This window comes from Pogona vitticeps, chromosome 2, assembly GCF_051106095.1.
Source record: "Pogona vitticeps strain Pit_001003342236 chromosome 2, PviZW2.1, whole genome shotgun sequence".
In the NCBI taxonomy this organism is placed as follows: Eukaryota; Metazoa; Chordata; class Lepidosauria; order Squamata; family Agamidae; genus Pogona; species Pogona vitticeps.
The window spans coordinates 159,047,166-159,070,377 of NC_135784.1; the positions used below are offsets into that span (position 1 = coordinate 159,047,166).

The 23,212-nt window shown below is 47.0% G+C and overlaps 1 protein-coding gene across 3 annotated transcripts in view; it reads left to right on the forward strand.

Moving 5' to 3' along the window:
• KMT2D (lysine methyltransferase 2D) overlaps positions 1–20,916 on the forward strand; it is a 101,916-nt gene extending 81,000 nt beyond the window's left edge. For all 3 annotated transcript variants that reach the window (XM_072990975.2, XM_072990974.2, XM_072990976.2), the window contains 13 exons: positions 1,514–1,670; positions 2,687–2,768; positions 2,952–3,127; positions 3,397–3,524; positions 6,788–6,923; positions 7,135–7,259; positions 8,866–10,018; positions 11,648–11,784; positions 12,183–12,313; positions 14,285–14,570; positions 15,282–15,355; positions 17,040–17,148; positions 19,838–20,916. In XM_072990975.2, the coding sequence (XP_072847076.2) occupies positions 1,514–1,670; positions 2,687–2,768; positions 2,952–3,127; positions 3,397–3,524; positions 6,788–6,923; positions 7,135–7,259; positions 8,866–10,018; positions 11,648–11,784; positions 12,183–12,313; positions 14,285–14,570; positions 15,282–15,355; positions 17,040–17,148; positions 19,838–19,930 (2,787 nt within the window). In that variant the 3' untranslated portion in view covers positions 19,931–20,916. The remainder of the gene's footprint in view (positions 1–1,513; positions 1,671–2,686; positions 2,769–2,951; positions 3,128–3,396; positions 3,525–6,787; positions 6,924–7,134; positions 7,260–8,865; positions 10,019–11,647; positions 11,785–12,182; positions 12,314–14,284; positions 14,571–15,281; positions 15,356–17,039; positions 17,149–19,837) is intronic.
• The last annotated feature ends 2,296 nt before the right edge of the window (positions 20,917–23,212 follow it).

Here is a 23,212-nt window from a genome sequence, read left to right on the forward strand (position 1 = left end):
CAGTGGTGCCTCTATATATGTGTGGGTATTTGTGTGTGGGATTTGCATACATGCAGAGGTGGGCCCTCAGGGCTGGACATCACATCAGGGTTGCTGAGCCCTTGTCCCTGTGGTTTATATGCTGCACAGAGCACTCCGATTCATCTGATTTTCATCAGCACTAGCGCTGTTCAGCCCACTTTCTGCTGTTTGGTCCTCATGCTATCAGTGTGTGATTCTCTGCCTGTGTCCAGCTTTGAAAGCCCTGCCCATTTCAAGCTGCATCTTCATTGCTCCAGTGCAGAGCAAGAGAACCTCCCGTTTTGGGGTTGATCTGACCTGCTGAGGTTACCCATTTGGCCAAGCATGGCTCAGTGGAGAAACCACATCCCACGCTGTAAATCCTGCCCCATTCCTAAGCCACCCAAACATTGTTTGTCCTCCCTCAGTGATGGGGAACTTCCCGCAGGCATCCACAGTCCTTCTGAGAAGGTTAGAAGATCTCCGGGGTTTCCAGCTGTTATCACCTGTCGTTGATGGAAAATAGAAGTAGGAATTCTCTCTCTTTCTCTCTCTCTCTCTCTCACACACACACACACACACACACACACACAGAGAGAGAGAGAGAGAGAGAGAGAGAGAGAGAGAGAGAGACCACTTGACACACACACACACACACCCCACTTGTGCTCCCACCTGGAAAGGTGATCAGAGATAACAGTGGAGATGCGTTTTACCTCCAAATCCTCCCCAAAGAGAGAAGATGCCAGGTGTGTAAGGCCTCCTAGGTAAAAGAACCAGCTTCAGGGTGACCTTGCAACAGGCGCCTGATATGGAGGGACTGTGTGCAACTCATGCCTTCCCCTGACGGGAAAAATATGGCCACCCCCCTCTGAGGTCATGCAACCTGCCCAAAAGCTGTGCCCCACAGTGCATATAGAGGTTTTCACGAAGATCTTGTTGGCAAACAGTGGAGCACATCACGCTTGGACTTGAGATAAAGAAGTGGGTTGTGAAGTGAGCCAAATAGCTGACACCCTTTATTTCAGCAAAATGGTACCCTTTTTTAAAAAAAGCTTGATAGATTTATATTCTGCATTTAATTTGCAAATGTCTAATATGAAAAGATAGCAATAGTGTCAAAATAGGTACATACAATTATCAACTAAAAAATGGGAGAGAAAGACTAGCAGGTACAATTGTGCGAGATATACTGCAGTCTAAAAAACTTGGAAGAATAAACATGTCTTTGCACCCAGCCCCAAAAGGACCCCAAAGCAGTTCCTGGGCAAGGCAGGTGAAGGAGAGGGCTCCCTAGTAGACAACCAACCCGCTGCTGATGGGTGAGGGTGGTATTAGAAGTCTGAGATTTGTTCTGTGATAGGAACATTACCTGGGCACACACAATCACACAATATATTCTGTGGAAGCGGCACGTGGCAGGGCAATAGTTTAACGTGTCTCTCAAGGTTTGGAGAAAGACAGTTGGGTCATGGGCCATAGGGGAATACTGACTCCTCCAATCTCCTCCTAGAGCAACTTGAGCAACCCACCAACACCACCTTCTTCACTGCCCCCCACACCACCTCCCTCTGTGCAGCAAAAGCTGGTGAATGGAGTCCTGTCTTCTGAGGAACTCACTGAGCAGCCCAAGGAGCCTGTCCTGTCCCGTGAGCCTGAAGGGCAAAAAGGTAAGGCCTGTTGGCTCTAGGAGGCCCTGGAAGTGCCTGGAGCATGTGGAAGCTCTGCCTGCCTGCCTGCCTGCCTATCTCCACCTGATTCATTTCAGGATAGGAAACTCCTAGAACTCCTTGAAAAGGAATCTGAAAGACAGGCTGACTTGGGATAGCGGTGAAAGTCTAGGTGCTGCTCCGAGGGGAAATTGGTGAATGATACTCCTTGGCACAGCAGAGTTGAAGGGGAAGGGAATGTAGGAAGAGGGGTGCCAAGGCTGGAGAATCCTTTCTTTAGACCTATATGCCACCCTCTTTTCAGTGAAAGAAAACTTGTTGCTTTGCTTCTCTCCTCACTTGATCCTCTCCACAATAGTGTGGGGCCATTCTGGATCAGAGTGACTGACCTAAAGTTGTACAGTGAATTTCACAGTTCATTGGGGACTTAAACCTGGGTTTCCAAGTCTCAGCACTGCAAAGACTATACCGACCCCTGCAGGTTTGTAAATGAAAACCATTGGTGCATGCTGGGCAATTGCAAAAACTAAATAACTTTACTAAAATAACTTTTTTTCATGTGTCATCAAGCCAGTTCTGACTTCTGGTGACCCTTTTCAGAGTGTTCCGGGCCAAGAGTCCTCAGAAGTGGTTGGCCATTCCCTTCTTCTAGGGGCCATCCTGGGGTTGTGTAGCTTGCCCCCACACAGACCAGCCCTTCTCCCAAGAGTCACAATGGAGAATCAAAGTCCCAACCTCTGCCTCCGTAGCCAGATACCTAAACCATTGAACTATCCAGCCAGCTACTTAATAAACATGCTTATGTAAATTATAAAGCTAAGGACAGGGAATAACTTATGTTGTGTGGGGCATGTGAAAACATGTAGCATAGTAAAGGAAGGTGAAAAGACGTCTGATCCAAATTCACTTTGCAAAGATAGACCAATATTTAGCATTTTTTTAAAAAAAAAAAAGCCCTCAATGAGAATATGCAACAGATAGTTTTTCTTTTAAAACAACACACTTTTGCTTTGTAGATGCTCCCCCTGTGGAAGTGAAAAGTTTAGACCTCCTGGCAGCTTTGCCGACACCGCCACACAACCAGACTGAGGATGTCAGGTAAGAAAGAAGACTTGACAGAATAGAGGCCCAAAACAGAGGCTGGAAGAGGAAACTGGCTTAGCCGTGCAGTATCCCAAACTCTTTCATCACATGGAGGCAATAGATTGAATGGTTGACGTTGTGGCAGAGGGAAGCTTCCTCCTGGATGCGGGCCATCAGGCATCGGTGATTTCTTTGCAGAATGGAGAGCGACGAGGAGAGTGACTCCCCCGACAGCATCGTCCCAGCGTCATCCCCTGAGAGCATCCTGGGCGAAGAGGTGCCGCGTTTTCCCCTGCTGGCTGGAGCCAAGTCCGAGGTGGAGGAGTGCCCACTGTCTCCCGTCATACCCATCATTCCCAAGGCCAGCATCCCAGGTTGGTGAGGGGTTGAAAGGACAGGGTTGGAGCGGGAGAGCCCAGCAGGAAGGCAGTGTGTCCAGGATGGGGGGGTTGGAATAGGATCACTCAGGTGTGCTAGTGGCTTCAAACGGCAGTCTGCCAAGGCACTGCTGGTACAACACAGCAAGCTATAAAAGGTAGGTGGTGGCTGGGCAGCTCGTCCCTTCTTGAAGCATCTTGAAGGGCTAGTCTCTTTGCTCTGTTTCTGATTCCCATCTTTCCTCCTCTCTCCTCTTGCTCCTCAGCCTTTCCAGATGCCAAGCCCTATGAGACCTCAGAGCAGGCAGGAAAAGGGGCGGCAAGTACTTCCTGGGACAAAGCCAAGGGAAGTGAGGTCTCCGTCATGCTCACAGTGTCTGCCGCCGCTGCCAAGGTACGGAGGTGCTTAGTTGGAGAGTGGTGCCCCGTAGCCTTCTCTGAGGCAGTGAAGCCCTCCTCCTACGGCTGACAGTGGGTTTCCTGCATGTTGTGTATCGTTTCTGTGAAGGTGCCAGTACAGAACGTTTCTCGATGTGTCCAGGGAGACCTTTTTGGACACCAAGGTGGAGCACCAGATAAACAGTCTTGTGTCACGTTCCCGCGAGTTACAACAGCAGAGTCCGACAAGTCAGTCCTATGTCAGAAACTCAGAGAATGCAGAGCCGATATCCAAATACCAAAGCCAAATCACACAGTGTAGTCCAGGGTCAGAGTCCAAAGCCAAATCGCACAACGTAGTCCAGGGTCAGAGTCCAAAGCCAAGGGTCCAAAGAAGAAGATTCAAGGTAGTCAGGAGCGTGGATGCAAGCCAGAGTTTGACTTGTTGCTTCCATGGACTTTCAGCCGTCTGAGATCTGTTTATATAGTAAAAACAGTCCTTGAACTGCTGGAAGCCTTTTCATCCTATCAGAACTCAGGGCGAGTTGATCGGATGTTTCTGTGGGCAGCCTTCAAGCGATCCTCTGACCTTTTTGTCATAAGTCTTCCCTGAAGCCTGGCCCTCAGCCTATCTACTGGGGGAGGAGAATCTGGAGGCGATTCAGCTGTTTGTATTTCTAATTGCTCAGCATTCTCCTCAGCTACAGTTAACCCCTCAGGTTCCGGATCTTCGGCTGTACTCATGCCATCTTGCTTGGTTTCCCAGTATCCAGAGAGAAGTGGTGAATTTGGCTTCAATGCTTCAAAGTGCTCTAGTGCAGTGGTCCCCAACCTTGGGCCTCCATGTGTTCTTGGACTACAACCTCCAGAAGCCTTCACCACCACCTCTGTTGGCCAGGATTTCTGGAAGTTGAAGTCCAAGAACATCTGGAAGCCCAAGGTTGGAGACCACTGCTCTAGTGAACTTACCCATGCCAGTTTCTGACCTGATGGTTAAAGCATCCTTGTGCATCCTTGTGTGCAAGTAGCCACTGAGACATCCAGTGTGACGTGGGGGGCAGGCGGGCTGTGCCTTTCTTGTCTCTTTACATCTCTCCTCCTGCTGTGTGTTAAAGTCGTGGTTCTCAATCTTGGGCCTGCCAGGTGTTCTTGGACTGCAGTTCCCAGAAGCCTTCACCACCAGCTGGGCTGCTCAGGGTTTCTGGGTGTTGCAGTCCCAAAACACCTGGGTCATCCTAGGTTGGGAACCCACTGCTTTAAAATAAATGGCTGGTGAACTCTCAGAGTTCAGGGAGGGAGCCCTGAAAAGAGGCCGGTGGCACACCACAGCAGGTTGTCTGAGGAGGAGAGAACACGTCTGAGTGGGAATTTAGTCACCAGCCAAAAAAGTGGCAGGCAACAACTGAGCAAGCAGGCAACTTCTGCTCCTGCAGAACATAAGAACACATACCTTTAAGCTTTTGGCCAGAGGGAGGGAACATATCTTTCTTTCTCCTTTCCCTGAACCCAGCCCTCCAAGGTTTAAAGGTAGGTACCTTGAAGGAGCTGCCTGTAACAGACAGTGGCCCATCTTGGGTGGAGGAATATTTGCCATATGCAGGGGAAGAGTGTGGTTTGGCAACTTGACCCAGAGCAGCAACATCTGTGCACAAAACTGTCTCTTACTTCACAGGTAGATACAGTGGTACTTCAATTAGCGATGTTAATCCGTTCCGGAAAAAACATTGCTAAGTGAATTAATCGCTAAGCGATATTAAAAAGCCCATAGGAACGTATTAAAACGCGTTTAATACGTTCCTATGGGCTAAAAACTTACCTTAAAGCAAAATTCCTCCATAGTGGTGGCCATTTTGGGTGCCTCTAAAGCGAGGCAAAACAGCAGCAGCCATTTTGTTTTTGTGGCGGCCATTTTGGAACCGCCGATCAGCTGTTTAAAAAAAGTTCGCTTTGCCATGATCGCTTCCCCGCAATCATCGCAAAGCGAATTTTGACCATAGGGGACATCGCTAAGCGATCGCTCCAGCGATGGCCAAAAGTCCATCGCAAAGCGATTTCATCGCTCAGTGGAGCGATCGCTAAGCAAGGCACCACTGTATAAAATTGTAGGAATCATTTGGTATCAGTCTGAGCTCCTTAAGAATGTGGGAGTTGGGGTTGATTTGTTTCACTTGCCTTGGGTGTAAATGCATGTGGGGTTTTTTGTTGTTTTGTTGTTGTTTGTTTGTTTTAATTTTTAACATTGCTATTTTATAGCTGTTACTTAGTCGCCTTAAGCATCATTTGGTGGAAAATAAAGGGGTAAAAGATAAATAATTGTGAGTGTAGTCTTCTGAACAATTGTGTCTCAGCTCTAGTGGGTGATGCAGCCTGTATTGACATCAAGGAAGAATGAGGATGAGAGCAGGAAAAGCTGCTGAATAATCCTGTGTGCATTACAGACACCATATCTTCTCTTTTTGTACTAGATTTGAATAGGATTCTGTGTTGAGAGCCTTTTGTAAAATGTGCGGAGAATATCTAGATCGGTGCTTCCCAACTTTGGGTCCCCAGATGTTTTTGATCTAGAGCTCCCAAAAGTCTTCACCACTAGCTGTGCTGACCAGGATTTCTGAGACTTTTTAGTCCTAGAATATCTGGGGACCCAAGTTTGGGAACTGCTGCTCTAGGGGCTATAATGGAAGATAGAAAAAAGTACTGTATTTTTCCGTGTATAAGGTGATACTTTTGTCTAAAATATTTAGATTAAAAATTGGGAGTCATCTTATACATGGAAGGAGGGGGGATCAAGCACTTTGATCCCTGCTTTACCCCTCCATTTTCTTGCGAAGAAAATGGAGGGCGAAAGCAGGAATCAAAATGTTTTGATGATTCCTGCTTTCCCCCTGCACCTTTTTTGAAGAAACTGGAGAGGGAATGCACTTTCCTCACAAGAAAGTGGAGGGGGAAAGCAGGAATCAAAGCACTTTGATCCCTGCCTTCCCCCTCCGCTTTCTTTCAAATAAAGAAATTTTGGGTTAGAAAAGGGGGGGAGTTTTATACATGGGGGTATCTTATACATGGAAAGATGCGGTAAATAAATGTGACAGATGAAGAACTGCTGGCCTGTCCATTTTCTCTTCCCGGAGTTGATGGCAGCTCAGCAGCATTCTGAGATGGTTTGTGCCACAGAGGGTTGTGGTTTCCTGATAGAGCTTTTGTGGGGCTTTGTAAAATCCCCACCAAATTCTTTGTTGAATCACCTGCCCATTGTTCTTTCTTAACCCTTCCCATCTTCTCCAGAACCTGAATGGTGTCATGGTGGCTGTTGCTGAATTGTTGAGCATGAAGATCCCCAGTTCTTATGAAGTGCTGTTTCCAGACAGCCCAATGCGGGGTGCCACCAGTGAGCCCAGAAAAGGTGATGCGGACACACAGGGTGAGTATCCTGACCTGACTACGAAAAGCTTGGAAAAGTTTGTGTCTGGAGGGTGTGTTTTTCAGGGGAGGATTGCAACTCTCGGAAACCCCAGTGACTCTGGTGACTGGGGAATTTGGGCATTGTAAGCCAAAAAAGTACTTTCTCCAAGATCCAGATGCTCTACCTTTGATGGAGTGGTCCCTATTTATTTTTATTTTTTTCCCCCCAGGCAAAGAGAAGTCAGTGAATCCAAAGGGCCCAGAAGGTGGTCCAGAGTGGCTAAAGCAATTTGATGCCATGTTGCCTGGCTACAGTCTCAAGAATGAGCTGGACATCTTGACCTTGCTCAAACAGGTGGAGGAGGGGTGGGGCCTTTTCCAGAATGTTTTTCTCCCAATTTGTCATGATTTAGGTCACATTCTTCTTTCAGAGTCTTCCATCTGTAAAACTTCTGTTTTTCTACTGACCAAGCAAGAATGTTCAATCCATAGATGTAACAGGTGTAGGAGCCAGAGCAGCAACCATCGATCAGACAAAAGAGGATATTCTAATTCCTCATTCTGTTTTTTTCTCCAACCATGTATCTCACACTGACAAAAGTATTTCTAAGTACATTGTGTGGGTTTCTTTTTCTGTACTGAATTAAGTGTGTCTAAAAGCAAAGGAGACAGCAAGGCACTCCGTAATGCATCTGAGAAAGACCTCAGTAGTGTTCCAAGCTCCTCTTCTGTGTATGAGGGCATCCATGAGCAATCACCCCATTACCTGTAATTTAACCAGCCCCAGTGAAAATTTAAAGTACTGCCTATATTATAAACAGGTACAAGCAGATAGACAGGTGTACTGGAGCGGCACTTTGCTAGATCCCTAAACTTTATGGATGGTAGCAGGATCTAATGCCGGGCGTGTTTATTAGACTCTGTAGTTCTTCGTGGTATCTGTGATTTACACCAGTGGGTTGTTCTGCGTTTGCACAGATGTCCCCAGAATCTTCCAGAGTCTAGAAAGCTGTTAGCCCGACGCAAACACCCAGTGCATGCTCCTTCACTCGATGGTTGATTCTCAGTTCCATTTTGACTGCTACTCAAGCAGCAACTCAACTGTTGTCCAGAGCTTACTTACCAAGTTCACATACAATAAGTAGCCCTTTCTTTTCCCTCCTAACCCCACCAGTGTTTCTTCTTAAGGTCAAAGCAACAACAACAACAACAAAAACATAGATTTTTTTTGTTCCACAATTTCAAAAATAGTTTGTTCATTGTTGTTTCATTCCCAGCTTTTATGGCCTCTACGGCCTGGTTCAAAAAGTGCAACACCTGCAAAAATAAGATCTCTGTAACTAACACTCTTAAGTGCCTCTATGGTGTGGCAAAAGGACATCAGATGCAGTCCTGCCAGATTTGCAAACATTTTACAGAAGTTACCATAAAGAATGTTGTTACTCCTCTTTCTTACAGTTCTTCAGTGATCAGGTGGCTCTTGCAACAGATGTGCCTTTTCTCCCTCAAGCTGCGACAGACTTTCATATTGGTCAGTCTCGGGTGTTGGCAACTTTCTTTCTGTCCCCACGACAGACTTGGAAAGATCTCTATATTCACTAGATGACTGTACAGCTCTAGCGTTGTACGTGAACAGGGCAAAGGTTTTCCAGAAAACTACCAAGCTGTTTGTCTGCTGTCAAGGGGAATTATGTATCCTCTCAAAGAATATCCAGGTGTTTGGGTGGAGGAGCATACACTGGGTGTTGGGGGGGGGGCTAACAGTTTCCTAGGCTCTGGGAGATTCTGAGAACATCTGTGCAGGTGCAGAACAACCCATTTGTGTGATTTTACAGATGACCACTCAAAGAACTACAGCTGCTGATAAGCAACCTGTCCTTTCAGGCATTCTTTCCTTCTGAACTGAGGCTGCAATCCCTTTTCAAAATCTTTCTCATTCTCGTTCTTTCCTTCCGTTGCAGGAGAGTCCAGCTCCAGAAAAGACTGCTCAACACTGCTATGTGAACAATGTTGCTAATCTGGATGTCCGGCAGCTCTTGACGCTCCCTGAAGAGCCCTCCCCACCCCTTTCCCCCTTTGCACCCTCCCCACCCAGTCCCCCCAGGGTTCCTGAGCCTGAACCTGAACCAGAAGCCCCTCCACCTCCGCCTGCTCCATCTCCCGTGCCCCCTTCCCCCAAGGAGGAGGAGGCGGCTCCCCAGTCTCCCCCCAAAGCCAAGCCACGCTCCCGCCCCCTGGAGGACATGGAGGAAAACAAACCGCGGCTGAAGAAGTGGAAGGGGGTGCGCTGGAAACGGCTGCGCTTCCTCATCACCATCCAGAAAGGTGGCGCCAAGCGCGATGGGGAACGAGAGATTGCGGAGTTCATCGACCACCTGGCCACCACCCTCCGCCCCGAGAAAGTGCCACGCGACTTGCGGAAATGCTGCTTCTGCCATGAGGAGGGGGACGGGGCCACGGACGGCCCAGCCCGCCTCCTGAATCTGGACCTGGATCTGTGGGTCCACCTCAACTGTGCCCTCTGGTCCACCGAGGTGTATGAGACCCAGGGCGGGGCCCTCATCAACGTGGAGGTGGCCCTGCATCGGGGCCTCCTCACCAAATGCTCGCTGTGCCAGAAGACGGGGGCCACCAACAGCTGCAACCGTATCCGTTGCCCCAACGTCTACCACTTTGCCTGCGCCATCCGGGCCAAGTGCATGTTCTTCAAGGACAAGACCATGCTGTGCCCGCTGCACAAGCTCAAGGGCCCCTGCGACCAGGAGCTCAGCTCCTTCACGGTCTTCCGGCGGGTCTACATCGAGCGGGACGAGGTCAAGCAGATCGCCAGCATCATCCAGCGCGGGGAGCGCCTCCACATGTTCCGGGTAGGGGGCCTTGTCTTCCACGCCATTGGGCAGCTCCTGCCCCACCAGATGGCAGACTTCCACAGTGCCACGGCCCTCTACCCTGTGGGCTACGAGGCCACCCGCATCTATTGGAGCCTGCGGACCAACAACCGGCGCTGCTGCTACCGCTGCACCATCTGCGAGAACAATGGCCGGCCGGAGTTTGTGGTGCAGGTCATGGAGCAGGGCTTGGAGGACTTGGTCTTCACAGACTCCTCACCACAGGGTAGGGGCCCGCTTGGGCATGGGGCCTCCCTCCCTCCCTCCCTCCTGGGGCTCTCTCAGTGGTTGGATTTTCCAAACAGCTAGCTAGGATCTCTTTCCCCTCTTAGTGTCTAGGAGTCTTTCTGTTGAATGAGGCAATAAGGGAGGGAGGGGGAGGGAGGGAGGCAGTTCCTTTGCATATACAGTACCTGCAATAAGTAATGCAAAGTGTGAAGTGTTGGTGTGAGAGCAGAGCAATTTTCTGTGCCTTGTGTCCGATTCTGCCAAGGAAGGCTGGGGAACCTGTGGCCCTCCCAGTGTTGATGAACTGCTGTTCCCACCGTGCCCTTACCATGGGCCACAGACTGTCTGGGGCTGATGGGAACTAGAATTCAGTGCCATCTGGCCACAGGTGCCACCTCCCTGGCTGAGAAACTTGGGATGTCTCGGTGCCTCACTGTGCAGGTATCTGTGGATACCTGCGTTGCTAGGAATAGAGGACAGAAGAGGAATTGCCGTGTCGTATATTTTGACAGGTAAACATTCTGCAAGGTCCAGAAAGCCATTCCTGTAGCAGATCAGGTGGGAAAGTGTGTGCTGAAATAAATTCATTCACTCGCCTGTATCCTGTCCGCTAGACCAGTCGGTCTGCAGAGCCAGAGGTTGCGAGTGCGATTCCCCAGGGTGCCTCCCGGGAGAAGAGCCGGCCTGGGTGGCCTTGGGCCAGCTGCACAGCCCCAGGGCTCCCTCAGAAGAAGGGACTGAAAACTTCTGAATACTGTATAGCTTGAAAGCCATAGAAAGGGTCACCCTAAGTTGGAATCCACTTGATGGGCATGTAATAATAATAATAATAAATTATCAGTAGCTTCACAAGAGAACCAAAGTCTAGCAATAGAAAGAGATAATGGATATCAGATGAGCATGCAAGCTCTTATTAACTGGCATAATTGAAGAGCAGGTATTTATCTAATATCTAATATAATTATATAACCTACTAACAGAAGAAGACTGAGCAGTCTAGTGAGTAGTGCAAGGGAAGTAGGCAGTGTGATGTATGTGTTGATGGAACAACGGAGGGCCTGTTGCATGACAGGAGCCTTGTGGGAAGGTGCTCCTTCCTGACTTTTAGCCTGCTGGCCATCAAAGAGATTTCCCAAGTTCCTGAAACGCCAAGCTGCAGACCTGCTGCCAAGCAGTTATTTGGTCTGAGAACTAAATCCAGTTATTTGTCCCAATTGGAATACACTGGGTAAGTCAGTTAGCATTATATAAGTGCTGGCTTAATGTGTCCCATGTGTTCAATGAGTCTACCTTTATTCAGTTCAGCTTAGCTCTTTATGTTGGCTTGTTGTTGCATTCAGATTATGAATACTTGACAGCATCATACAGTACAGCAAGAACATGCATTTCTATCAGTTTGGAGTAGAGGTGTGCTGGTTTCTGTCTCTTTTGGGGCATCCCCCAGGCAGTCTTGGACGACTTCAGGCGTTGTAGTACAAAAACACCGATCAGCTCATCTCTGGCTTGGGATTCTAGAATGTGATTCTGCCACGGTCCTTTCAGAGCAGGTGTTGGGCTGACTTATCGGGGCAAGGGTTAAACTTGGGTCCATTTTGAACTCCCCTCTCCACTTCTTCCCCTGCTCCAGCTGTGTGGAACCGTATCATTGAACCAGTGGCCATGATGCGCAAGGAAGCGGACATGCTGCGACTTTTCCCCGAGTACCTGAAGGGAGAAGAACTCTTTGGCTTGACGGTCCATGCTGTGCTGCGCATCGCAGAGTCTGTATGTACCAAATAGGGGGAGAGAGCAGGAGTTCTAAAATTAGGTGGGGGTGGGCCAACAAAGCAGGGAACGTGGCTTGACTCAGGAATCAAGGAGGAGTTGCGTTGGTTTTGGGAACACCGAAGGCAGGACTGTAGCCTTTGGATGGGTCTTTCTATGGGAGAGCAGGTGGCGCTAAGCAACAGTGCTGGGATCTGCCCTCGTGATGGAATGTGAACGTTGCTCAAGTTCCTTTTTAGCAAAGAAAGGTGATGCCATGTGGATTGATTTGTGCTGGGAACTCCTGAATCACATGTGTTTGGGGAGTTGGGTCAGCGTCATCCTACAGGGCCGTCTTAGGGCATTCGTCTGCAGCATTAAGGCTTTGAATGGTGTCATGCCCACTTCTTTCTTCCCAGCTGCCTGGTGTGGAGAGCTGCCAGAACTACCTATTCCGCTATGGGCGCCATCCACTCATGGAGCTGCCACTCATGATCAATCCCACAGGTTGTGCTCGATCGGAGCCCAAAATCCTCACACACTACAAACGGTGAGCATAAATGGTACCCAGACAGCTTTGCTCAGGTGGAGGCCTTCACTGACAGTGCACACCTCGCCCTGAGGGAACAGTTCAAGACCGTGATGGTGGCAGGGATGTTGTAAGGAAAGTAACCATGAGTCACTGCAAGCGCATGTGCTTTGCCTAGAGAAGGTTCCCAGGTCCAATCTCTGTTTTTTTTCAGCTAAAAAGTTATGAGAGTTCTAACTGAAAGAAGAGGTGTCCCAAGAGTGTGCAGAGCTGCTGCCAGGTCTGCTGTATTCAATAAACATGGTGTATTTCTGGATCACAGTAAATCATGGTTTATGTTAATCATGGTTTATTGTTTAAGCTGTGGATTGCATAGCAGAAAGCTAAACATATCATGACCTCTTTTTCCCATTTGTGGCTTATATCTCTCTCACCCTTTTTGTCATCTGCTGTTTCAACATTAGTAGCTAGGGAAACAAACTATGAACATGCCCCAGTTTAAACAAGCCAGGTTCTTAAGCTCACCCCTCCACAAAAAGAGTTCAAACTGCATTTGTGGCTAGTTTACAAACTATTACTTGTCAGCAAAACTAGGCTTACAAATCACAAATAGTAAGATTTCAGTAAACTGTTATTACACTGTAGGTTGCAATAAGAATACATGGTTATTGTCTAATTTTCTATATGTCAGTGACCAAAATCCTGCTATGTAGTTACACTAGTAGAAGGGAAATGGCATAACTCGCAATGGCAAATAGCCACTAATTAATAAGTCTGCACAAGGATTCTTCATTGCACATCCATCACGCTTGGCATGCTGCCAGGTATTGGAGGCTCATTTGTAAGCAGCACTTCACCACGGCAAGTTACACTCATAGATAGTTGCAGTTTCCCTTCTGTTGGTGTAACTACACAACAGAGGATTTTGAACAGCTTCTTACATTTCTGTAGCCTGGATGCATGGTGCAGAAATGCAGAAAAGCTGGAGTGAGCGAGTTTGTAACCTGAGAAGTTAAAAAATGAAAAGGAACACCGATTTTATGCTTCCTTTGCCCCTAAGAAAGAAGAGCTAACTTTTGGACCTTCAAATTCTGTGCCTTTAACAAACAAAACTTGGATCCTGACATTGAAAACAGAATATTATTGAAGTTTGATGGCACTCTTGCAGAGTGCGGGCGGCATACAAGTCGATCCCCCCAAAATTAATTAATTGAGTGATTGATTGATTAAGGGGGAATCGGGCTGGCATGTTTTTTTTTTTAACTTCCTGCTTTCTGAAAGAGCACAGAATGCATGATTGTGTTTTTATTTTTAATTGTGAAAGCTAGAATAGCACTCCTAAGGCAGAATCCACATTGCACTGTGCATACCCTTGTGTTGAGGACTGAAAGTCGAACATGATTTTTAGCAGCAGTAGTGGTGCTCCATGGCCACTACAAACTCCGTGCCAGCCTGATTTTATTCTTGTTCAGCTCATAGCCGTGTGGCGTCAGAATTTGGGTTCTTCATGAATATGGATGGGGCTATATTCTTTGAGCAGGCTTCCAAGTTTCTTGGATTAACAGCTGGGATTTAGTTGTCGTCTGTAATGCAGTTGAGCACAATTACCCTCCCAAAGTTACTGATAAAGCTGCTGCGAGAGGGAGGTTTCCATGATGCTTTGCCAGTCAGCAAGTGCAAACCGGATCCATAACTCAGTGTCTTAGACTGCTTTTTCCTAAAGAGGATTGGCCTTCAGCATCGGTTGAACCGCCTGCTTACAGCCGTGTGGACAAAATGGTGGCCCTCGGGACTGCAGGCCCCATTTCACGTCTGGTTGTGTCGGCTGGGGCTAGACTTCTGGGAGCTGCAGTCCCACCCCCTGTGGAGGACCCCCATCATCCTCAGGATGTCTGTCCTCTCTCTTATTGGTAAGTTTAATATCTTTCTTTCTCTTTCCTCCCCCCCCCCCGGCTGCCTTGCGCTCCCTTCCCTTCTAAACACCTTTCAAAGGCCCCACACACTGAATAGCACCAGCATGTCCAAAGCCTACCAGAGCACATTCACAGGGGAAACCAACACGCCCTACAGCAAGCAGTTTGTGCACTCCAAGTCCTCCCAGTACCGCCGCCTCAAGACGGAGTGGAAGAACAACGTGTATCTGGCACGCTCCCGCATCCAAGGGCTCGGGCTTTACGCAGCCAAGGATATTGAGAAGCACACAATGGTCATTGAATACATTGGCACCATTATCCGCAACGAGGTGGCGAACCGGCGCGAGAAGATCTACGAGGAGCAGGTGAGCAGAGAAGGGGAGTCCTCTGTCCTGGTGCTTGTTTGGGCTGGGGAGAGATTGGGGTAGAAACATCCGGAATACTTCCTAAACGGGGGATGGGGTGGGTGTGCTCTGACTTGGGATTTAGGAAACAGGCTGGGGGGGGGGGCAAGGCCCTTGGCATGGGGACCTGTCTTGAACAATTTGATCTTCCAGTTCTCTTCCTCCTTAATTTTAAGTAAGTAAGTAAGTTTCACATTAGTTAATGTTAATTCGATTTATTACCTTTTATTTTCATTATCTTGGTCTCTTGCTTCCATTGCTGCTTGCCAGAACTTCAAAACAATAGTGGCAGTGCTGATGTTTCAGCACTGAATTCTAAGGAAATTTAAATTGTTTATCTCAAAGTGTTAAAAGTTGTAGAATTTAACAAACTGGGATAAGAAATTAATTTTTAAAAAATGACATGCATGCTCTGTCTAAAGGTTACTGTGTTGAAGCACGGCAGCAACATGTCTGGCCAGTTTATCCCTTCTAACTAACTGAAAGCTTCCCTACAATTCCAAACCAGCCGTGTACATTCCCTTAGTATACTGTAATGGAGAAGCACATAAATGAGTATTACAGAGTAGTAGTGTATGAACATCAAGGGTTGAGAACAACAACACCATAAGACCCTGGTTCCTAAACATGACATATCGTTTTTTCCCCCACCATCACTGTTGCCTGTTCCAGAACCGAGGGATCTACATGTTCCGCATCAACAATGAGCATGTCATTGATGCCACGCTGACTGGCGGCCCTGCCCGGTGAGTCACCCTCTGCCATGAAAGCGTTTGCATGTATGCAGGATGGGTTCCTTGAGAATATCAACAGTGTGGATATTCTCAAGGTACTCCAAAATATTTATGGTCTGCCCAGAACAAAATTCATGATATATTAAGTAATTAAAAGAGCTTAGTTTTGGAAGTTAAGGCATTCATTTTTATGCTGAAAAGTAGGCTCTCAGTGTGTTTGATTCGAAGGTGATCAATTCTGTTTTCAGGGAGTATTAGATTACATTTACTTTCATTTTATATTTCTCATTGGTGGAACAGAGTTTTTGAAGAATTCACTTTCTGCATTAAATTTATCAAGTTTTAATTACCACTGGGTAGGGATTTGAATCTTGTACTTCTTGTTCTCAGAGAGAAACCGGGGGGGGGGATTCCCTTCCCCTCACAGTAAGATATCTCTGGTGAGATTTTCCCCCACCCCAAGAAATCTCATGGGATTTCATGGACATCCTGATCATTTTTCTGGGGGGAAATTATGAAGCTATACATTGTTATTACAGTTTCTGCACAGAATAATATTTTTCCAACAGAAGTTTTGCCTTGAAAGCACAAAAGAGTCATCCTGTGCATAGGATTATTAAAATCCAATTTTTAATGGCATATTTCCTGTGTAGAAGGGGCACTAACCTGTGTAGAATTTGGCCATTTCCTGTGCAGGATAACAGGTGAAAAACAAAAAAGATGGGGGATGTCATTTTCAAAGGAAGCTGGGAAATTTCATGGATGCACAAGAAAGTCTCAACAGAGATTCTCGTCATGGGAAGACCTAGTAAATCTCTCAAGAATGAAAGCTCTTGGGAGTTCTCATCATATCCCCACCTCAGGGCTGTTGATTTGTTGGGGCCTGCCAATTGGATGTAGATGGGAGGAGAGACGAGGGGACATTAAGAGACTTCTTTGTCCCAAACTCAAGGATGTTTGAACTCAGCTGTGGAACCTGGGAGGCTATGGCAGGCCAGGAGGACGAGGAGGACGAAGAGGCCTGGGAATGGTAATAATCAGCATGGGTGGAGATTAGAACTGGCAAGCAGAGCTACAAGCTTTTCTTGTCTTAGAGCAGTGGGTGCAAACCCCTCTCCCTCACACAAATACGTGTCCTACATAAGCAAATGCAGACGTACGTGCCCAACCCCTTTGGCAGGAAATGCTGCTTTGAAGACAGTGGGGTAAGGGCATGATTTGGATCCAGGAGGTCTGTAGAATTGAAAGCCCAACAAAAGTGACGAGATGCCAGTTTTGTGCTGCTGGTGGTCCCCTCCTGTTTGAAAGAGACTAACTATCCAAAGAGGGCGAACTTTGAGATTTCTTTGACGGTTCTATACACGATGCCAGAGCAATAACCAAAAAAGGTCAGTTGACAAAAACTATTAGTTTTACCCTTGCATTTCTCAGTCCTTCTTGGACCTAAAAAAGAAGTTACATTCTTAAGTTATGTACTTATATTACAACACAAAGTCACCTTGTCCAGCTCCTCCGTACCTTTCCCAGACGTAGAGACCTCCCAAGATTGTCACGTTCTGGAGCAGAAGATGGATTACAAAAGGCCTAAGCCCTCATGGTGACCTTCGTGAAATGGACTGTGTCCTCCCATCCTTCTTTGCTCTCATGTATGCCTTGCTATTATTCTTTCCTTCCACTACTGTGTCCCCAATTCCAGGTACATCAATCACTCCTGCGCACCCAATTGTGTGGCTGAGGTTGTGACTTTTGACAAGGAGGACAAGATCATAATCATCTCGAGTCGTCGAATACCCAAGGGAGAGGAGGTAGGATTGCTGTGGAAGAAACTACGGGAGGAGGACAAGGAAGACATTGTCTGGAACCAGAGTAGAACAAGCGATGAGCGAAGCAAAGTGCTGCTTATATACCATCCCATAGTACTTAAAGCACTCTCTGGATGGTTTATAATTTAAGCTTGCAGGCCACACATCCCCCCCCCCCACCTTATGAGCTGCGTATTCAATTTACCAACCTCAGAAGGACAGATGGCCGAGTCACATTTGAGCTGGCTATGAGAGGCTAGGATCAAGTTCAGGTCATGAGCAGAGTTCTCACTGCAGTACTGCAGTTTTTCCACCGCAGCATGAGGCTCCTAGTTCTCTGGTTTTAAGAACTGATGAGTGAATTTTATGAGTAGGAAATGGCCATGGAAGAGTGTGAAGATGTTCCTGTTCTTGTGGGGGATTTTGAGTCTAGGGTGATGTGGGGTTGGTTTTTTTTTTTTTTTTTTTTTTTTTTTTTTTTTTGTATTCTATTTGATTTATTCAGAGCATTTTTACCATATTTTCCCGTGTATAAGTCACTACTTTTTCCTAAGGTAGAGTTAAAAAATGAGGGTCGTCTTATACACGGAGGTTAGCCGAACCTACGTGCCACAGCTGGCACGCAGAGCCCTCTGCTGCTGGGGCTCAGCTCAAGCTCACCCCACCACCTTGTCCCCCGCCCAAAGGGAGCCAGTGAGTGGCATTGGAGGCGGTGATCAGGCGGCAGCAGCAGGAGGCAAAGGAGAAGCTGCTCTCAGCCGCCCCTTGGCATGAAATCGCTGCTGCCCATTAACGGTGACTCCGGCACTGCATCAGAGAGTGAGCGAGCAGGGTGTAGTGCAGCACAGTGCAGGAAGCCCAGGCGAAGGCCCTGCCTATATTTGGGGAGGGGGGAGGAAGTGTCCCCTGGCTGCCTTCCAGAGGATGTGCTGGCCCAGAGGGTGCCCGCTGATTGGGGTGCTCAGGTTCAGGGGGGCGTGTTATAAATGGAAAAACACGGCATATCCTGCCTTGCTGCCATCATGGCACTCAGATTGGGGTGGATGTGGCTTTCAGGGTCATCCTCCATCCAGGTACAGACCTGCTTATCCAACAAAGTGGCTTCATTATGGGCTTTCGATCCATCTCCTCCAGCACCTTTGTCTGGAACCAGAGTAGGACAAATGTAGACAAGGTTTTAAAATCTGTCTGCAACTGGAAGCCAAAGGTGTCAGGTGTAGGGAGAGGTGAGCAACCAGTGTATTTTATTTGAACTTTTTGGCTAGTTTTTTAGCAGTTGATTTATTCTTCTTGCCTGGTGAGTTTTATGTTGATGTACAAACACACACACTCATATATATAAATAAATACTATTGTTATCATTTGGAAAAACAAGTTAATGCATATAAAGCCTTGTTTTTTGGCATCCTGGCATTGAGCCATATCCCCAAAGTGAGAAGGTTTCCAAACAGTGACAACAAGTACTTTGTACTACTTCCATTTCAATACCTATGTGCTGCATACCCCTTCTTCTGTGAGAACAATGTTACAGTGATATATTAAATTATACTGTCTGGATCCAGGAATCAGCAGAGTAGAAGGAATTGTGTTAGACTGTAGCCAGGATCTTCTCAGTGTCAGTGTAAGGTGTATGTGTATAACTTGCAGCAGCTAATGCCAGCTAATTGACAAAGTGTTGGGGCACATCTTGATCATATGCCTGATGGTACAATCAAGATGTATCCTGACACCTCATCAATTAGTGTTGGCTAGTTCCAGAAACCTTATGCCAAACACCAGTAACGTTCTAGCCTGTGGATTCAGATCCCTCAAAACGTGGCTGATTGTGCTCATCTGTTGACAAATCCTTGTATTGGTGCCGCAGCTGTAATGTGATAATCACATACTTTATTCATATGAATGAAAGATGAGCAAATTTTTATAACCCTTTAAAGATTTATTCATAAGTGTCTTCCTTACTTGTGTGCTGCTTACATGGTTTATGTTCAGGAGTAAATTTCTGCCATCTGTTTATGTTGAAGAACATGACATGAAGAAGACCCAGAGTGGTCCTGTTTTGACTTTCCTGCCTGTTAAATTGAGGGATTCTGAGAAAGGCCCAGCCAGGCCCTAGTCCTTTAATTTCAACACCAAGGGACCCATAGCTGAGTGATAGAGGGGCACATGTGCATGTAGAAGACCCTAGCTTCAAAGTATCAGAAGCAGGTTGAAAAGTTGAGATGGGGGTATTCCTATACAAATACCCCCGCACAGGTGGAGATAACAAGGGTCCAGCCCCCCCCCCCCCCGGGCCGGACTGTCCCTTCCTATCGCTCTGCGAGCCACTCCTGGCAGGAGGTGGGAGGACAAACCTCGCTGCCAGGTTGAAGAGTGGCTTGCAGACCGCGAGCTCTGGAGTGATAGGAAGGGACCACAGAGCCCACAGCCACAGCAGAATGGTGAGTGGACAGTCCAGCCCCGGGGGGGGGAAGCTGGACCCTCATTATCTCCACCTGTGAGGGCGTATTCGTACACAAATATCCCCATCTCTATTGAAGAGTATTGGAAGGTTTTGTGAGAGTAATTGGTAAAGCAAACCTGGATGGTGTGAGGATGGATATGAGGAGTGGTGTGAAAAAGAAATGGATTAGATCGTGCCTGAGACGTGCTATACGGGCAACCCTTAGTCTTCTCTGGTGTCCTTCCCTTTCAGCTGACCTATGATTACCAGTTTGATTTTGAAGATGATCAGCACAAAATCCCTTGCCATTGTGGAGCCTGGAACTGCAGGAAGTGGATGAACTAACTCTACAAGGCTCTTGGAACCAGGCGGAAGGACGGGACACCCTGACTGCCCAGTACAGACCGCGCAGGAGGCTCTGCAGAGAGAGAGAGAAAGAAAGAGAGAGAGAGAGAGGTCTGTTCTACCAGCTCTCCCAAACCTCCAGTGCAGTAGAGAATCACCCAGGGAAAGCATGCTTGGAATCTCCCACCCCAACATGCTCTTGAGGACAGCCAGGAACCAAAGTCAGAGGAGTTGGTGTGTTAGCATATTGGCTGCGGCACACCCGTTGCAGTTATTCTGTCAAGTATTATTCTGTCAAGCTGGCTGTTTGGGCTACCAGGGCCGGCTGCCTCCTCCTTCCAGACAAGGCAACTTGTTTTTCCCCAGCAAAAGGGCAACAGCCACAAGCAACCCCATCTGGGGTGGGGACTGATAAACTGGTAACTCAGGGTTTTCTTTTTAGTATTTTTCTTCTTCTTCTTTGCGGCCGAAATGGGGAGCCCTTCCACCCTTGTGCACCTGTAAATAATGGACTTCAGTAATATACTGGGAGGAGACGGGGGCATTCTGTCTAGCAGAGCTGGGGCAAGGGGACTGAAGCATGGCTACTGAATCAATCCCCAGGGAATAATTTGTAACCTTTTTTTCCCCCTGTGTGGGTGTTTCGGGAACTTTTATGTGTGTGTGTGAGAGAGAGAGATTCCCTCCCCTTCCCCCCAGAAAAAAAAAACACCCCTAATATCTATTGCTTGCTAATCTACCAAGGTAACAAGAGGCTTCAAAGAGACTCATAAGCTTGACAATCCACCTTCCAGAGCTCGCTTGCTGCCTCTGGATTTTGTATACATTTAGGTATTGGATTTGAAAAGGGTGTGTGTGTGTGTGTACATGTGCTTTTTGGAAAAAGTAGTTTTTCAGTGATGAGTAGGCACTGCCTTGTAGAAAGAAAGCTGGACAAACAGGCCTTCCATTCCTCTCCCCTTCCCTTCCCTCCCATTCCCTCCCATCTTCCATGCGCGAGGAGCACTTGAACCTACCTCATTTGAAGTGTTAGACTTTGCTGTTTTTGTTCTCTCTTACGTGAGCCCCTCGCTGTGCCGCTCTTCTGCTTTTTGAACCCTCCTTCCTGAACATCAAGAGTCACAGCTGCGTTGGCCCGGCCATGGGAAGAGTTTCCCGGTGGAGGTGGGAGGTGGCTCTTTTTGGAGTGCTCCTTCTTCCAGACCTTGTGCCTTCCACCCCACCTGCCTCAACCAAAAGTAAGATTCAGTCTCCGACCAGCCTTCCAGACTGAGTAAGTACTGTAGGTTCCCATCTTCCGACAGATTGCAAGGCATAATGTGGTTTGGCTGTGCCAACGCGTGGGGAAGCACAAGGCTCCTGGACACCAGCTGCCAACCCCAGCACTTCTCTCCAGTGGAGTCCAAACCATTTGAGTATATCTTGCCCATCTGCAGAGTGCAGGACTTGCCCTTGATTTTAAGGGCCAATGGTTCGCAGCCGGTGCTGCCATTGGGGGTGGCAGGTGGTGGAGACAGCTGGCTCTTGGTTAAGCCCGTCCCCCTAAAACCCCAGTTCCTTCTCCCAGTTTAACATGATCAACTTGCTGCTCCGAAGGCTCTTGTGTGTGTGAATGAGAGAAAGATGTTGGCACATTGCAGAGTTTGGGATTATTTATCTATTTATATATATATTGTGTATATATTTGAACTAGCATCGGGAGGAACGCCCAGGCTGCAGGGTTTTCTAGGCAGCTGGCTGGATCTCTGCAGAACCCCCTCCCCTTCCACCACCACCACCACCACCGCCGCCCCGTGGATGGGTGGGAATTAGAGGAGATGCTTGTGTCTTCGGAAATCCTCGGGTGGAAAGGGAAGGACCTAAAGAACCCATGTTTATGCTTTCTCTCTCTTTGTGTATATAGATATATATTTTTTTCCTTTTTCTAAGAAAAGAAACAAAACAAAAACCAGAATCAGTTTATAACGAGTATCTTAAGAGCCATCAGCCCAGCAGCATCTTCCCCCATGTATGGCGATTTCATATGAATAGAAAGCAAAATGTGGGCATTATACAGGACACACACAGACACCATCTGAAACATACACACATGGTCTCCCTACTGTTGAATAAGGCTTCGGGCGACTACTGTACCCCTTGCACACGAGTGAGTCCAGGGGAAGGACAAGAGTCGCCGGGCCTCTGAGATGGGGCTCTCTTAGCTAACTTTGTACAGACAAGACCTTTAACGCACAATTGCACCATTTTCCCTCTTCCCCGGTAAGAGTAGCGTGGAGAGATCGACGTAACTTCCCCTTTGTAACGGGTGAGGTGGGGCATGAAATCAGGGTTAGAGTGAAAGTTGTCTTGCTGTTTGAACTTACCGACAAAGAGGAGAACCATGTTCTTGAGTGGGGAAAAAAAAAAGCTGCTTCTGCGAACCGTTCTGAGCGGTGACGGTTAAATACAGTGGGAAGGGTGTGTGACAAATTATTAAAGTAATTACAATTGTAAATAAGATGTGTAGAAAAGGGGGGGGGAGTTTTTAATCAGTAACAAAACAAAACCACTGGACGTTGTTTCAAAATAAAGGTTTGCGTTAAAGCCAGTATGCATTTTTTTTGTCTCTTTTGATTTGTTTATGTGTCTTTCCATTAATTTGGAAGGCTGTAAAGATGTAAAAATAAATAAATTTTAAAAAAAATTGCTACAAAAGTTTAAAAGCTTGAGAGAGATTTAAAAAAAAGATAAAGTGACTGAATATAATAGATTGTCAAGATTTTTTTGGATGATGGTTAGAGTTTAAGATAATCCTGTAGATTTTAGCTGATGAAGAAAGACTATACAGTTTTTAATTTTTATATAAACTATAACCCGGTCTTGAAGCTAAAACTTTTTTAAAGTTCTCTGCCTGTATAATTGCATTTGACGCCTTGTCCCATACTTCTGTTTACAGTTGCACATATTATATATATTAAGTTTTAACCCTTTTATGAACCCAAAATAATCACTTTTTTAAAAATAAAGTGTGGACTTTGTGAGGAATTATATTTTGTGTTTTGGGGTTTTATTACTTTGTGTGTGTGATTCCTGTGTAGCAGAGTTGTAATGAGAGCAAGAAGCTAAAAAGAAACAGAAATATTCCTTTAAAACAAAGAGTAAGCAAAAACATCCTTGTAGGTGGCATGTTTTGTATTGGGTAGTTTTGAAATGTATATAGCTTTCATTCAAAGATGCGAAAGAATCGGTTCCCAATTTTGCTTTGCTAAGAAGGTTTTTAAAGAGAAGAAATAAAAAAACAAA